At 39.0% G+C, this 17,424-nt stretch overlaps 1 protein-coding gene across 1 annotated transcript; it reads left to right on the plus strand.

The window, feature by feature from the left end:
* Positions 1 to 1,084: 1,084 nt before the first annotated feature.
* On the plus strand, positions 1,085 to 16,537 carry LOC138958915 (outer mitochondrial transmembrane helix translocase-like). Its single transcript, XM_070330251.1, has 10 exons — positions 1,085 to 1,352; positions 3,486 to 3,530; positions 4,192 to 4,369; positions 4,710 to 4,778; positions 10,776 to 10,864; positions 11,090 to 11,132; positions 11,705 to 11,901; positions 12,440 to 12,490; positions 12,870 to 13,009; positions 14,901 to 16,537. Exons 1-10 carry the CDS (start codon positions 1,104 to 1,106, stop codon positions 15,016 to 15,018), a joined length of 1,179 nt encoding a protein of 392 aa, XP_070186352.1. The 5' UTR covers positions 1,085 to 1,103; the 3' UTR covers positions 15,019 to 16,537.
* The last annotated feature ends 887 nt before the right edge of the window (positions 16,538 to 17,424 follow it).

Raw genomic sequence — 17,424 nt, forward strand, 5'->3', positions numbered from 1 at the left:
TTCATCTTATTCCTTGTCGGCTCCTGATTCCAAAAACATATAGATATGATATGTTTGGATTAAAAACACGCTCAGAAAGTTAAAACGAAGAGTGGTACAGAAAAGCGTGCTATCCTTCTCAGCGCAAGTACTACCCCGCTCTTCTTGTCAATTTCACTGCCTTTGCCGTGCGCGGTGGACTGACGATGCTAGGAGTATACGGTCTTGCTGCGTTGCATTGCGTTCAGTTTCATTCTGTGAGTTCGACAGCTACTTGACTAAATGTTGTATTTTCGCCTTACGCGACTTGTTTTGTTCTGTGCACATGGAGTTTATACAAGATCAACGAGGCCGCGAGGGGCTAATGTGGCACGCCAATCTCAAATCGCCACACCGGATCCTTAGCCTGGCATCTTGAACACACGGCCAGTACCGTGTAACTGGCCTTGACACGGAACGATCCAAGGGGGACAATCTCAGTCATCTGAAAGAGGGAAATCCAAACGCAATCCGCTTTGTTCGATTTTATGGGCTTGGACGATAGAGAAAAATAAGAAAAGCAAAAGCTGGAGTCCAGTCTGGACGAAACTGCTATCAAGAACGCAGAATTGCCTTTTTTCTGAGGTTTTTTTTTTAGCCGTAAGCGCCATTTCTCATTTCGAATTTCTCACTGATAACTGCTGTTCACAATGCGGCCGCAGTGAAACCAACAAAGGGGCCTCACTCTGGAAGAGTTTCCTGCTCCGATAAACATGGCGCTTACGGCTAAAAAAAACTCAAAAAAAAAATCAATTCTGCGTTCTTGATAGCAGTTTCGTTCACACTGGACTCCAGCTTTTGCTTTTCTTATTTTTCTCTATCGTCCAAGCCCATACAATCGAACAAAGCGGATTGCGTTTGGATTTCCCTCTTTCAGATGACTGAGATTGACCCCCTTGGATCGTTCCGTGTCAAGGCCAGTTACACGGTACTGGCCGTGTGTTCAAGATGCTTAGCCTTGGGGCTTGAGCACCGCCGGTGCTTGAGCCACCAGGCTCAGGATCCGGCTCGCCGGACCTCCAGCCACGGCCTTCCGGAAATAGTTTGTGTCACTGGTTTCAGCTTCCGGTGTAAAGAACGAAAGCATGACTACTGGTAGAGGATTGACTTTTGATAACATTATCGCTCATTTAACGTCCACTGAAATGGAAAAGGTTCCAGCCGAAGTAACGGCAGAAGCGAAGAACGCTGTTGTCAGAAACGAAGTTGTCGCCAAGCTGATTTCTACAGTGCTCGGTCTAGCAGCATCTTTCACATTCACTTATTTTGGCGTAAAATGGCTTGTGAATGCAATGGATCCTACCCGGAAAGAAAAGCAGGAGGCACAAGCGCGGGTATGTATAGCATACATCTGTTTACGTAATTCTCTTTTAACACTTTACTTTCATTTGTATGTCAGGAAATCAAGCAGTACCGCAGAAAAAAACCTGTTTAGGGGGTCTGACTTGGGATGATATAATGGTACCACTACCAAGGTCAGGTGTAAACTTTCCGTATGAGTTGCCAGTGGTGTTGGGGTGAGAAAACGAAAGCAGAGAGAATGAACGTTTTTCTTTGAATCAGGGACCAATGTTTGTCGTAATATTTGTCCATTCTTATTGTGTGGAATATGTTTTACTAGACGAAAAGTATCCTCGAACAGTGCACAAAATCTGGCTTCTGGTGAATTCCAGTTCTAATTGCATCAGCCAAGTATACTATTATGTATACATATATGAGCTGTGTACATTTCAAAACACTTGTTGACTCACATGCGAAGCAAAAGTGAGTCTATGTACTCACCCGAGTCGTCCGTCCGTCCGTCCCCCCCGGCCGTCCGGAAAACTTTAACGTTGGATATTTCTTGGACACTATTCAGTCTATCAGTACCAAATTTGGCAAGATGGTGTATGATGACAAGGCCCCAAAAAACATACATAGCATCTTGACCTTGCTTCAAGGTCAAGGTCGCAGGGGCCATAAATGTTGTCTAAAAAACAGCTATTTTTCACATTTTTCCCATTTTCTCTGAAGTTTTTGAGATTCAATACCTCACCTATATATGATATATAGGGCAAAGTAAGCCCCATCTTTTGATACCAGTTTGGTTTACCTTGCTTCAAGGTCAAGGTCACAGGAGCTCTTCAAAGTTGGATTGTATACATATTTTGAAGTGACCTTGACCCTGAACTATGGAAGATAACTGTTTCAAACTTAAAAATTATGTGGGGCACATGTTATGCTTTCATCATGAGACACATTTGGTCACATATGATCAAGGTCAAGGTCACTTTGACCCTTATGAAATGTGACCAAAATAAGGTAGTGAACCACTAAAAGTGACCATATCTCATTGTAGAAAGAGCCAATAAGCACCATTGTACTTCCTATGTCTTGAATTAACAGCTTTGTGTTGCATGACCTTGGATGACCTTGACCTTGGGTCAAAGTCACATGTATTTTGGTAGGAAAAATGTGTAAAGCAGTTCTTAGTGTATGATGTCATTGCTAGGTTTAGTTATTTGACCTTGACCCTGAAGGTCAAGGTCATGTAAAGGTCAAGGTCAAGCATGTGAGTCGTATGGGCTTTGCCCTTCTTGTTTTTTACTTGTCTTTCTGCATTTAGTCAAAATTTAGGCAGAAGACTGATGAGGTGATGATATGTGTGTCACAAGTTAGGCTAGGATAGCAACTGATCAAAAGATCAGACAAAGGCTCAACAGCCTAAGTACCAGTCTGTCAACATATCATATCATATCATATCATATATCACTATGTGTGTATGTGTCAATTCAGTGTGTGTGGGTACATGTAGATGTATATATATGTGTGTGGTTACATATATATATATATGTGTGTGTGATAAATCCCCACCCTCCCTACTCTACCCTATTATCTGTTTGTTTGATAAATGCATTAACCATTTGATTACATACTATCCAGCTTTTAATTTGAGGTGGCACTGTTGCTACCTCAATTTTCCAATTAAATTCAATGCAAATTTGGTCAAACATTTTGTGACCCTGTACAGATTATTTGATTGCATTTCAGCGTGGATGATGGAACTTATTTCCCCAGAAATATAGAAAATCTGTTTTATCCCAATAAGGAACACTTCTTGCTTCAATTACCAAGACCTTGTGCTGTCTCAGTCACACTACTCACAGTGTTGTCTCAGTCACAAGGTTTTGGCTAGTCCAGAACTTACTAGTTGCAGCAATATATTGTCCAATGTGTTTAGTTTTCAACTTTTAGGTGAACAGATTGACAAAATGTTTAAATATCGCTTAATGTGACTTTTTTCTCATTGTCAGTATGTGTCTCTGTCCCAGACTTCTTTTGCCTTTCTGATAGTCTATTAATTTGGCTTCTTTTTTATTTTTAAATTAACAAAAATCTTTTGATCATAGGTAGGGATGTGAGGGGGCCTATTTTAAGAGAAATTTGACTTAGTTCTTTTTTATGATTATGTCTTTTTTGATTTCTAGGCTCAAAAGATGCTACAACTACTTGGAGTTGATGGTGTGAAAAAGGTAATCCAAAATTTAAGGAAGCTTAGTTGTTTTTCTTAACTCATTCTGCAGACACCTTCCCCCTCACACACATACACACCAGTCCTTGAATTTTTTGTTGTATAATAATATATATATATATAACAAAATCAAGAAAAAGAAAAGCCAAACAAAGAATGTCAAGTGGCAGCCCAAATTTTCGACCTGTTGCCAGGCCTTCCTCAGGGGCGTGTCAATATATATATATATGATCATATATATATATGACATCAGAAATTGTGAAAGAAACAATTGAAAGTCAGCAGATACTTTCTTCCTTTATATATATATGTATATATTGTAAAAAAAAAAATATGGACGGCTTATTTTAGAAGTTTTCCTTCAGTGTAGAGCAGCAAGGCATGCAATCCATTAATAGTAATACTTTCACTTTTTCTTCTGATTCAGAAAATATCTCTGATGAACAGCCCAAACATTCACTTATTTGAAAGGAGGATCATGGAATCTGAAGTAAAGATTAGAACATGCCTTGTGGGCATCTAGGTAAAACCTCCTTAGTTGTATTGAACTAAAATTTGGAAGTACAATGTACTGTTGTGCCCAGTTTTGTTTGTTTGTTTTGCCTTTGTCCTAGTTTGAAGAACATTATCCTGACTTTTCTCAATCTTACCATTTTGTACAGTTGTCAGAGTATGAGCTGTGCATTGCATCCAACCTGGTGGATCCACAAACCATGAAGATCAGCTGGGACAGCATTGGTGGACTAGAAGATGTTATTCAAGACATCAAAGAAACAGTCATTCTCCCTTTCAAAAGAGCAGACCTGTTCAAACACTCTTCACTTCTTCAGCCTCCAAAAGGTCCGTGGTAAAGCTATTTGGTGTGCCGTCTTTATTCGTTCAAAAGAAAGAATGTAAAAACACAAAGAAGCAAACATGCACAAACTGTCAAACAAACAAAAATGCATCATTATATGCATGAATGTGTTGCGGCGTTTGCATGCTTGTTTACATCCATGTACATGTGGACTTTATAACTCCAAGACGATGTTGCTGATATTGTGCTAGTGATCAAACATTGATCATTAGGCATGTTTTAGCTGGGTTAAATCAAATATGTGTTTGTTTTATAAAATTAAATTTTTGTCTGACGACAGACGTGGAAGCAGTTAAATAATGTATTATGCATGTATTTTTATAGGTGTGTTGCTTCATGGTCCTCCTGGCTGTGGAAAGACCATGATTGCCAAAGCAACTGCGAAGGCGGCAGGCAAGTTACTGTGTGGGAGGGGGGGATGGTGGTGGTGGTGGTGGTCTGTGCGAGTGAGAGAAACAGTGTGTGTCTGTATGTGAATAAGAGACATAGTGTGTGTGTCTGTCTGTGTGTGTATACTTTTCTCATACCAATTTGTTGTGACACAGTGTCAGCCTATGCATCCTTCTGTGGCAAAGTCATATTGATGCCTTAACACTTATAAAGAGTTTATCCCCCGCCTATTATGAACTTAGAGGCAGTTGTGAGCGTAGTATGTCTGTTCTGTTTGTACGAGGTATGATCCAAGCAAAATGATCAAACAGCGATTATACAAGTCTCCGGCCACTGATCATAAAAAGCAATATATCATTTGAAAGACCAACCATTTAACTGGTATACCTCTAAGAGATGATGTCATTAAGTTACTACGTCATAAATTACGAGGTTTTCAAATACGTCATTATTGGGTTGTGCTTCAAAACGTGGTTTTTTGTCAAGCGCCATGAAAATCTTCACTTCTTTGAAAGAGTGTAGCTGGATGATGGTACAAAGAAAATGTCTGCAAAGCTGAAAAAGTTACATAAATCAAAACTGTTCCATATTCTACAATCTGACAAAGGAAAAAGGAAATCAAAACTGGGGAAAAGGGGAATAACTCTGACAAGCCAAAAAAACTTCCGAAGAGCGCTTCAAACGAGAATAATGTAGCTGCTGTGTCAAAATTTAAGAACTAAGATTAAAAATGTACATGCGAGTATAAAGTGCAAAACTTAAACTTTCATATTGAACAGCCCAGAGACTTCTTCTCAATAATCTTCCGCTTTAATAACTGGCCGCAAAATGGGTTCCTCATTAGCTGACAGGGGAACGGAAGGAGCATCAGGGTCCTCTTGCACGTGATCTGCTCAACTGTTGTGAACCCAGTAGACCCAAATTTGTTGTTACTGATTATTAGACTTTGGTTTTCTTCTACTTTAGTGCCAGAGAACACAGAAACAAAGCGTGTCTTGAACAACATGACGAGATGCATCACATTTGTAAGCGAAGTTTTCAAAGCAGAAACAAGGCTATTCGCTGTATTTTTCGACCAGGTATTTTTGTCAATATTCTGTCTACAAACAGAACTGTCATTGTCACGTATTATGCAGAAACCTTTTTACCCAAACTTAGGTACGATTTTAGCAGTCAGCGACCAAACTGCAAAACCCAGACTGCCCTTCTCCTTCATGAAAATGTCAGTCTCCACAAAAGAAGGGCCGTAACTCCATTCATAAAAGACCAAATGATCCCATTTTTGCCTCACACATTCTTCAGACCTGATTGCATGCCTAGTGATTTCTTGTTATACCCTCTTTGAAAATCAGACTTTTTGCCAACACGTTTCACTGCACCCAGGACCTCAAAAAAGCCGTCAAATCAGAGCTCAAAAGCAATAAGGCCACCTTAAGGCTTCTTCTGATTGGCTTGGGCACTTGTGAATTTGCATCGATGTAGGAGGAGAGTAGTTCTAATGACTGCTGTATTTTGGGCCAGATACGCCAAACAGTGTCTGCAAAAATCACATTATGATAATTTTGTTTGGATCATACCTCTTATCTCTCCCAGTCTTCCCCTTTGTATATTAAAAGCTCATGGTATTTGTTAATGATATATGGTCATGGCTCAGAAAAGGTGTCGAATTTGTGGGACACTTGAGTCACAAATACAAACTCTTGGATTACTTTCCATTTTGGGGTCCAGCAAAACTGTTTATGTGTTTAGTTGTGTCTGGGCAGTAACAATGTATTTTCATCAATTACTGCGGAATGAATTGCATTTTAAATTTTAACTGGAGTGTGTTACATAACACCGTGTCACACATTGTTTTCTAATATACAGTTAACAGTAAACCTATTACACAATAAAAGTTAACTGCATTAGTTAGTATCTACCTTGATCTTCATTTGTGAAAAGTGGCATTCCCCGACAGCAATAATCTGCATATCTAGGTACCCTAGGAATGTGTGTATGTTACATGAACACCAATAAACAAAACAACGATCAAACAAGTACTCAAAGAACTGAAAAGATTACTGTTTCAGCAGTCAATCAATTCTTAGTTCCACACACTTCATACGGACAGTCTGCAAAAAAAATCAAATCAGAACAAGATGTGAAAATGTATTCAAACAAAAATCAACTTTCTGTGTCTCACAACACAGACATTCAAAACTGCTAAATTCCTATTTATTTTACACACACAACCTTAGAAATACATGTAATGGGGAGAGAAACAAGTACATAATAGTAAAGAGTTGAAATGCATCAATGATACCGGACCCGTTATTCCCATTATCAGTTATCTGTCAGGTCATTCCTAAAAGTTTCCAATGAGTGTGTTACATTTCACCAAAAAAATCAAACTTTAGGACACTGTCAAGATATTCACATGAAAAATGCATGCAAAAGAATGAAAAATGAAAGAGCAAAACCATAACAACCTAACAATGATGTCTTATGACTTCTACCATGCTCCAATTCACAATACAGAGAAGATTTTCTCACTTTTGACACTGAGTGTGTTACATTTCACCAAAAAAGTCTTACTTCACATTATTTTGTAAGGTATAAAGCATATATCCATCCACTTGGTAATGAAAACAATACACTGTACAAAAAAACTTGATAAACCCCCCAAAAAATCTTCAGGTTGAAGGCGGATTTTGAAGTTATCAAGAAAAATGCTGTTTATTCGCCAATGAGTGTGTTACAAAACACTGTCATAACATGAACAAAACGTTGTTCATATTCAGTGCATTCAGTTAATTGTGAAATTAATTATAAGAATGACACCATGGTTGCTACACAACTATTGAAACTATTGTTGACACATTCCGACAGCAATAATCTGCATATCTAGGTACCCTAGGCAAGTGTGTGTGTTACATGAACACCAATAAACAAAACAACGATCAAACAAGTACTCAAAGAACTGAAAATTACCAATCCTTCAAAGTAAATTGTAACAAGAAGGGCAAAGCCCATACGACTCACATGCTTGACCTTGACCTTTACATGACCTTGACCTTCAGGGTCAAGGTCAAATAACTAAACCTAGCAATGACATCATACACTAAGAACTGCTTTACACATTTTTCCTACCAAAATACATGTGACCTTGACCCAAGGTCAAGGTCATCCAAGGTCATGCAACACAAAGCTGTTAATTCAAGACATAGGAAGTACAATGGTGCTTATTGGCTCTTTCTACCAGGAGATATGGTCACTTTTAGTGGTTCACTACCTTATTTTGGTCACATTTCATAAGGGTCAAAGTGACCTTGACCTTGATCATATGTGACCAAATGTGTCTCATGAGGAAAGCATAACATGTGCTTTTAAGTTTGAAACAGTTATCTTCCATAGTTCAGGGTCAAGGTCACTTCAAAATATGTATACAATCCAACTTTGAAGAGCTCCTGTGACCTTGACCTTGAGGCAAGGTAAACCAAACTGGTATCAAAAGATGGGGCTTACTTTGCCCTATATATCATATATAGATGAGGTATTGAATCTCAAAAACTTCAGAGAAAATGGGGAAAATGAGAAAAAGAGCTGTTTTTTAGACAACATTTATGGCCCCTGCGACCTTGACCTTGAAGCAAGGTCAAGATGCTATGTATGTTTTTTGGGGCCTTGTCTTCATACACCATCTTGCCAAATTTGGTACTGATAGACTGAATAGTGTCCAAGAAATATCCAACGTTAAAGTTTTCCGGACGGACGGACGACTCGGGTGAGTACATAGACTCACTTTTGCTTCGCATGTGAGTCAAAAAAACACTCTAATTCAAAACAATAAACGCAGACATCCTTTTCTGTTTACTTGATTCATTCCTTACTTTGTTCCAGCAAGATTTAAATAATTTTCAAGATAACTGTACAAACTATTGGAGTGTGTTACCTCTCACGATGTGCGAGTGGTGTGAGTAACACACTCAACACTGTTCCTAAAAAAACCCACTCTAATTCAAAACAATAAACGCAGACATCATTTTCTGTTTACTTGATTCATTCCTTACTTTGTTCCAGCAAGATTTAATTAATTTTCAAGATAACTCTACAAACGATTGGAGTGTGTTACCTCTCACGATGTGCGAGTGGTGTGAGTAACACACTCAACACTGTTCCTAAAAAACCCACCTCTAATTCAAAACAATAAAGGCAGACATCATTTTTTGTTTACTTGATTCATTCCTTACTTTGTTCCAGCAAGATTTAAATAATTTTCAAGATAACTCTACAAACGATTGGAGTGTGTTACCTCTCACGATGTGCGAGTGGTGTGAGTAACACACTCAACACTGTTCCTAAAAAAAACCACTCTAATTCAAAACAATAAACGCAGACATCATTTTCTGTTTACTTGATTCATTCCTTACTTTGTTCCAGCAAGATTTAAATAATTTTCAAGATAACTCTACAAACGATTGGAGTGTGTTACCTCTCACGATGTGCGAGTGGTGTGAGTAACGCACTCAATGTAAAAAAACATATATTTCTTTTTCCTGTAATTTATTTCATTAAATTGGCATGAAAACAAAGCACAAGGTGAACTGTATGGAAAGACTATAGAAAAGGCCAGAAAAAACACATGCAATGACATGAACGCTGAATAACTTGGGAAATTGGTTGAATCGTCTCAAACATATGTCTTTAAAAATCAAAATAAAGAAAAATCTTTGTCCTAAAAAATGCAAATTTTATCAAAACAAATCACAATAACACTTCTAACTTTCAGATGAAAAAAAAGGAAGTAAGTTGTTATTTAGTGAAAATAACAGTGTTTCAAACTGCAGGTGAGTACGTTACATACAACGAAAAACCAGTGGTTCTTACTTTGGCCGTTTACGTCCATGTCCTCCATGCCACACTGAGTTCTGAGTTCGAGACAGTCAATGCAACTTTGTAGCAGACGATAGAACAGTTGTTTCCACCGTTGGAAGTCAGGAACATGTCGATAAACAACTTTGATTTACGTTGTTACTTTTCGCGGTAACACGAAAGTACACAACAACGAACTTAAGACTTATTTTCATTGCTTTGTCTTTTGTGTTTGTGCATATTTTTTTTTTAAGTTGTAGATTGTTCTTTCTTGTCCAAGTTTATCGCTTAGTTCAACGTCTGTCATCATTATTAAAAGCGCGGCAAAAGCTAAAACTGCCTACGTGACTCCAAACACGAAAAGTAACATACTCACCGTTGGATCTAAACTTGATCTCAGCCGACTGTTGGGGTGAGGTACTGGTTATCGTGCAGTATGTAAACAATAACTAACACCTTCTCTTTCCATCTCCATCAAGTTCTTATCCAAGCAGTGTGTGTAGTACGCGCAAATACGACGTTTCGACACCAAGTAAAAAAGTGTCCCAACTTCCGGCCCGAAAATCGACGTAAATTCACTCTACTATTGCGCCTTGCTCGAAAACAAAGTCATCAAACCTTTCGGTTTCTACCAGAATAGTAACTGTATTCATATCTGCACCCCGTGTCAGTACTTTCAAAGGTAGAATAAACCATAACTGAGCGTGTGGGGCATTTGAATGGGGTAAGGGTGGAGTTCGACACCATTTCTGAGCCGTGACCATATGTGACAGGGTGACGCAGTAGTCCCCCTTGTCGCAGGCAGTTGCTCTGCATTGATGGAGTTGTCTCTCTGCCAAAGCGTGAGCTATTTATAGTAGCTCAACATGTTTTGGTACGTTGGTAAACACCAAACCAGTAAGATGTGGAGTAGCTGTTTGTGATGGGTTCTGGCTGCTGTTGTCACCTTGTATGCTCTTGGGAATTTTTGCGTACCCATGTCAGATTTTATAGGGCTAAGAAATTAGCTGTAAAATCTTAACCCTGTTTGACTGGCTTCGTCTCTAAAGGTGATTGATGTTCTCCGTGCACGCGGTTACATGTATATATATGTATGCTTAGAACTATTCTTCCACAGCCTTTCTAAAAGAGATTCGTCGCTGTTATCAGGTGCACGATTCCTCAACCTCCAGGTATCATCCCTTGTGGACAAATGGTACGGCGAATCACAAAAGCGAGCAGAGGCCGTGTTTTCTCTGGTAAACATTTTGCTGTCCATTTACAATTACATGTTTTTTTTCTCTTTATAAGTTTATTTCACCTGCAGGTTACACATGCTTATGGTTATGTTTTCTTCAGTGCTTGGCTTATTTGAAACTGATTGTCTTTTTGTCATAAGAATAAAATGAATTAGATTAATGTAATATTTCCAACTACCATAGTTGTGTTGTGTTAAATGATGATTTTGTGTGTGCTTTTTTCAGGCAATCAAACTGCAGCCAACCATTATCTTCATTGATGAGATAGGTGAGTTGGTTGAATGAATCCTGTTTTGATTAGCAGATGTCTATGATTCAGGAAAAAAGTAACAGTTGCAATGTATTTTGCAGCTCACATTTCAGACATGGTATTGTTATTAAACTTTCTATGTTTCCCTTGGCCTTTGAAAAAAAAAAGATGAACATTTTTTTATGTGTTTGATTCTCAAAAGCATGTAAAAGTTCATGTGCTAAAGGTTGACAAGAAAGGAGAGGACCTGTTTATGATTTTGATTATTGTTCTATTTAAACACACTCCTTCACATAAAAGCTAGTGAATTTTATATCTTGAAAATTAGCAATTGAATTTTTTGTTGTTGCATTGTATTCTTCGTTGATTGTTCTGTTCAGTTCTTTTTAAACAGACTCCTCATCAAAACTAGTAAATGTTATATTATAAAAATAGACTATTTTGATACATGCTAATTCAGGATTTTCATTATTTGTCTGCATAAAGCTTAATGTACACACACAAATTACAAAAAATGAAGAGAGAAAAGGGACATTTTTTAAAAAGTTGCTTTATAATTTATTAATTTAATTCTATTTCTTTTTGAACAGACTCCTTCCTGCGATCAAGGACATCAAGCGACCACGAGGCCACTGCCATGATCAAGACGCAGTTCATGAGCTTCTGGGACGGACTGATGACTGACCCAGAGTGCAAGGTCATGGTCATGGGAGCCACCAATCGGCCGCAGGACGTTGATGCAGCCATCCTACGCAGAATGCCCAGCATGTTCCACATTGGTGTTCCAGTAAGTTGTAGCTGGCTGAAATATTTTGCCTGTTTTATTTTTTTCCTTTCCATTTATTTATTTTTGGCTGGATCTTTATCCTGTCCTGTCACTTTATTCCTTGCTGTAATTTTGAAAAAAAAACTGAGTGGTGTTTGTCCGTTTTTTGGGGGTTGTGGACATCCCAGAGCCTGACAAAAGTGTCTGTGTATATCAGAAACTATTGGGCCTTCTTGATTGAGACTTCTTGTAATCCTTAAAAACCATAGCACTTTCCAATTTCCCACTTTTTCAAGAACTATCTTTGTAAACAAAAAAGTAAACGATGACGTAATTTGAACTACACAGTCCGGATGATGTGGGCCATAGAAAACCCATATGGAGTTAAAGAAGGAATTTCACAGAGTTTATCTTTATTCGGATGACGTGGGTTGTGTACGACCCATACTATGCAAAGAAGCAGTAACATATTTTACCCCTTTAGAGTACGACCCACATCATCTGGACTGTGTTGTCCAGTGAAAGTTAAAAATAAACCTAAGATGATTTTTGTTTACAGGGCGCTGCTCAGCGAAAATCAATTCTGCGGCTTATTCTATGCAAGGAGAGGGTAAGTGCCGTTGTTATTTTTGTGTGACACTACAGACTGTTCTCTAAATACTTTAGGAATTAGTCAACTTCTCAAAGAAGAGTACATTTTAGCTCTTGACTTCTTGATTACTAGCAGCAGGTTTGAAGAGCTTATGCTAATGCGATCCTGTAGCATTTGTGCAGTGTAAAAAGCTAACAAGGAAAAACATTGGACTTTATCAACTCTACTGATCGTGTCTGTATCTTTGTTAGACTTTGACAAAATCAAGAATGTCGGCAAATATTGGTAATGCTTGTAATTTATGAGAATATTCATGTTAGACCATGAAGAAATAAAGTATTTTGACTAATATTAATCGGTTGTGCTCATAATTTTCATGACGGATATTTGCTATCAGGTGACGTCTCTGAACTACGACAAGCTGGCAGAGCTGTCCGATGGCTTCTCTGGCAGCGACCTGCGAGAGGTCTGCCGAGCCGCCGCTGTCACCACTGTGCATGAGTACATGCAGGCAGAAGCATGCCGAGGACATGAAGTGTCAGTATTGTATTGTTTTCAAGTTTGTTACACACCCACTGATTTAAGACCCCCCCCCCCTCCCCCCACCCCCACCCCCCTCCTACCCTAAGACCTTGCCTTCACAGATTTTCTGTTCAGAACTGTAAACAAACAAAAAAAATCTATTTTAAGACTACCTCTCTTTAACCCCATCAGCCCTGACTGCAGTGCGGGCTCAGCAGCCTCTCCAGCCTGGAGGGTTTTGGCACTGTAGTGCAAATCTGATGGGTACTTCACTAAAGCGCTTCTAACTCTGCAACTAATAGTTGTAGACACATAAAATGATGTGTGTTGTATGATAAGTGCATGTTCTAACTTGTAGCAACAACTTCTTACCTGTTGAGTAGCAGTCAGTACCTTCTGAAGTGTGTAAAGTTCAAAGAAATCCTTCTTCCAAGTCACAAACACAACACCAAAAAGTATGTAAACACACCACTCTGTCACAGTTGTTCCAACAAGTCACAGGATGTTTCTGTCTCACATTTGCATCGAAGCCCGCGCACAGGTCTTGTGCACTCAAATCACCACTTGTTTCACTCGATTGAGACGAAGAAACGTCGCATTCGGGATCATAATCACTGTCATCGTCGAGGAAAATCTCGTCAAGAACCTGCCTCAACGAGTAGCGGCGTTGGTTGCTCATATTTCGCAGGAAAAATGCTCAAAAAACACTCAATTGGACGATTTTCGTTCGCCAAACAAAGAAGATGGAAGTGGGAACAGATTTACCTCCCTTGCTCGTGACCTGTCTTTTATTTTTAGATCAGAAACAAAGTCAGAGAAGATGCGTGTCACCGCCCGACAGTTTGTCGGGCGCAGGTGTTGAAAGCTGCTAAGGAGCGCCCGACAAACTGTCGGGCGCAGTGCGGAAAGAGTTAAGACCTTACTTTCTTAGATTTTTGGAGGTCTTAAAAGGTGGGTTCCTCTGTAAGAGTTTAAAACAATATGCAGGCTTGTTTCGAAGTCTGAAGTGTACGACTTCAAATATAACAATTGGAATTCAAATTATATTATTTGAGATAGATATTTGAAGGAGCATGACAGTCATGAGCATGTGGGCTGCTATCTTGGATTTGTCCTTCACAAAGCAAAATCTCGTAGAGTACAGTGGAGTTCGGGTACAACGAATCTCAAGGGAGATACATTTTAGTTCGTTATATCAGTAATTCGCTGTAGAGTTTTCAACCCTAAATGGCCTTAAGACAAGTTTTCCCACTCACCTTCAAATGATCGTCCCATCGATCTTTCCTTGGAGAGTACAATCTCTGCATGTTTTCAACAGCTTCATAATATAATCCACAGAGGCATAGTTCAAATGTTCACTTTACTGTCACAATTTTAGAAGTAAAATTTAAAAAGTCGTGTAAAAGCATGTACATGTACATTCTGATCAATCTCCGATTTCATGGTGTCTTTTAGAGACAAAACGGCTCTGGGGCGATGAAAACGTGTTTGTTATAAGAGGGGTTCGTTATGCAAATGAGTTCAAAAGGTTTGTTGTAGCCGGAAAGTAACAAGTAAGAAATAGAAGGCTGTCTGCCAGGAAATCAATGGCAGTTCGTTAAAAGCGGGATTTCGTTATACCCAGGTTCGTTATAGCTGGACTCCACTGTAGTTGCCTTACACTTACCAATATCTTACACACGAACAAAAGGTATTTTAGTTCACACACACACACACACACACACACACACACACACACACACACACACACACACACACACACACACACACACACACACACACACGCACGCACGCACGCACACACACACACACACCACCGGAAAGAAATGGGTGTGCTTGAACATGAATGCTGTGTGTTCACATTTTTGTAAAGGATTAAAGTTGACGCCAACTGTTCTGTTTACAGATCTGGCAATGACACAGGCCTCCGCAACCTAACGATGAACGACCTTGAGATTGCCATGAACAAGGTCAGACAGACAAAGGCTGTCTCCAGGGGTAGTATGCCACTTCAGCTTGATTGACCAAGACCATCTGGATATTCATGAACAGACATTGGTGTGTTGTGTTTTTCTGTGTGCCAGAGATTCACATGCAGCTAGATGGCAAGGATAGTTGAGAGAAATTGTGAAAAGGGAATGTGTGTTGATTTTGTTTTTATTATTAGCAAGGGAGTAAGTGGTTTTGATGTAAGATTGTGTTTTATACATATATATTTGCTGTATGTACAGAGGGTTTTTTTATTGACAGATGGCAATGATGAATGTGAAAAATGTTCCAGTGACTTTGTTGTAAAATATTGTGATGTTGTAGTTTTTGACACTTCTGCAATGTAAGCTCGTACTGTTTTGTTATGGTAACATTAGCTATGTACAAAGTTGGATTAACTTATTCCTTCAAGAGATGAACAAAGGTCAAACTCTGTGCTCTGAGTTTGGCAAGCTTGTCTGCCTTATCGTTCCTAGGGACCCCGCAGTGGGCTGGTAACGATTGTAGGACCACTTGCCTCTGTTGTTTGACGTTCTGGAGTTCCTCTGAGATGTGGACGTTTTCCTCCCGCAAGGGCCTTCAAGACGGAGAGAGCGTCTGTGAGGAAGACCCCCTGAAGGCAATCGCTTGTGGAGTTCTGAATAATGGACGCAGCCTGCATGAGAGCTTGGACTTCTGCACTGTAGTTGGAGCAATGCTTTGCAATGGGAGTGTTTGCAGTGATGGTGTGCCCCTCAGGAAACGCTGCACACATGCCAGTTCTACTATTGGCCATGGCGTCCGTTGCAGAACCATCAGTGTAAACATGGACCCAGGCTTCACTGGGGCACTGAGCAGAACTTCAGCTGAAGATTCATGTACTTTCATATGACAATGTAAAGCTTTTGATCACTAAGTCTGCACGATATTACAAATGTAAATTTAACATAATGTTTCAAGAAGTTGACAGATTTTATAGAAATACTATTGGAAAATTATTGGAAAACTAACATTAATTTGTAGTTTGAGAAAACAATTTTGCTTGATACTGTTTACATGCACAGTCTTTTTATATTTTGTGTTATGGAGTGATGTGCTACATTCGCATAGGTTCTTTGTTGCACAAACAAAAGGGCACTGTTTTCTGTCAACACAATTGATTCAGAAAGTTTCTTATCTTTTGCCGCTTCAGCTTACTCTTGATTTTTTCATTTTTTTCAAGCAGTTGACAGTATTTGTAAAAAAAAATCAAATTAAAAAAGTCATTTGTAATTTACCAATTTTTGTGTAAAAGGAAAGTCAAGTTGTGTCATTTTGATTTGCCTGATTTACTATTGTATGGACAAGGAACGCAAGAAGTGATAGAAGACTGTAAACTTTGTGACAGATTGCTTGTGACCAAATTGGTTCTTGCATTGTTCAGCAGGACTTCCATCTTTAGTACTTATTCTATATGTCTTTTGTGAGCAAATAGTTTCATGTGGGATTGATTTTATCAGCAATTGTATCTCTACCCTGTTCTATCATTTTGAGGGGGATTTATTAATCAAATACATGATATTATGTGCAACAGAAGTTTTTTGTAATGTGTGAGAGGTTGAATGAAAATGTTTTATCAATAAACTAGGTCTTGTGATACCTGCTGGTCTCATGCAAAATCACGGCTTTGTAGAGTGGAACATTCTTCCAGTAAGGTCATATATTGTACTACGTTGCAAGCCCCTGGAGCAATTTTTTTATTAGTGCTTTTGTGAACAAGAAACAATTAACAAGTGGCTCTATCCCATCTCCCCCACTTTCCCCGTCGCGATATAACCTTCGTGGTTGAAAACGACGTTAAACACCAAATAAAGAAAGAAAGAAAGTAGAGTGGAACCCCCCTTTTAACATTCCCCAATTTAAGCCTATCTGTTTTCTCAGATTTTCATATCATAGGCTCTGGAAATGCACCCCCAATTTAAGCCTATCTGTTTTCTCAGATTTTCATTTCATTGGCTTTGGAAATGCACCCCCATTTTAAGACTCCCTCCTATCTGTTTTTCAGACCCTGTTTTCTCAGATTTTCATTTCATAGGCTCTGGAAATGCACCCCCATTTTAAGACTCCCTCCTATCTGTTTTTCAGACCCTGTTTTCTCAGATTTTCATTTCATAGGCTCTGGAAATGCACCCCCATTTTAAGACTCCCTCCTATCTGTTTTTCAGACCCTGTTTTCTCAGATTTTCATTTCATAGGCTCTGGAAATGCACCCCCATTTTAAGACTCCCTCCTTTTTAAGACCAGATTTTGGAGGTCTTAAAAGGGGGTACCACCGTATCACAAAGCATATGGTTAGTAGACATAACACAGAGTTTTTTTAATTCCAGTTAAAAGCTCTGTGTTCACACGCACTCACATACTGAACTACGCATGTATGCATGCAAACACACAGACACGCTATCGGGAGCATGCAAACACATTAA

This window comes from Littorina saxatilis, linkage group LG2 (assembly GCF_037325665.1).
Source record: "Littorina saxatilis isolate snail1 linkage group LG2, US_GU_Lsax_2.0, whole genome shotgun sequence".
NCBI classification, from domain to species: Eukaryota; Metazoa; Mollusca; class Gastropoda; order Littorinimorpha; family Littorinidae; genus Littorina; species Littorina saxatilis.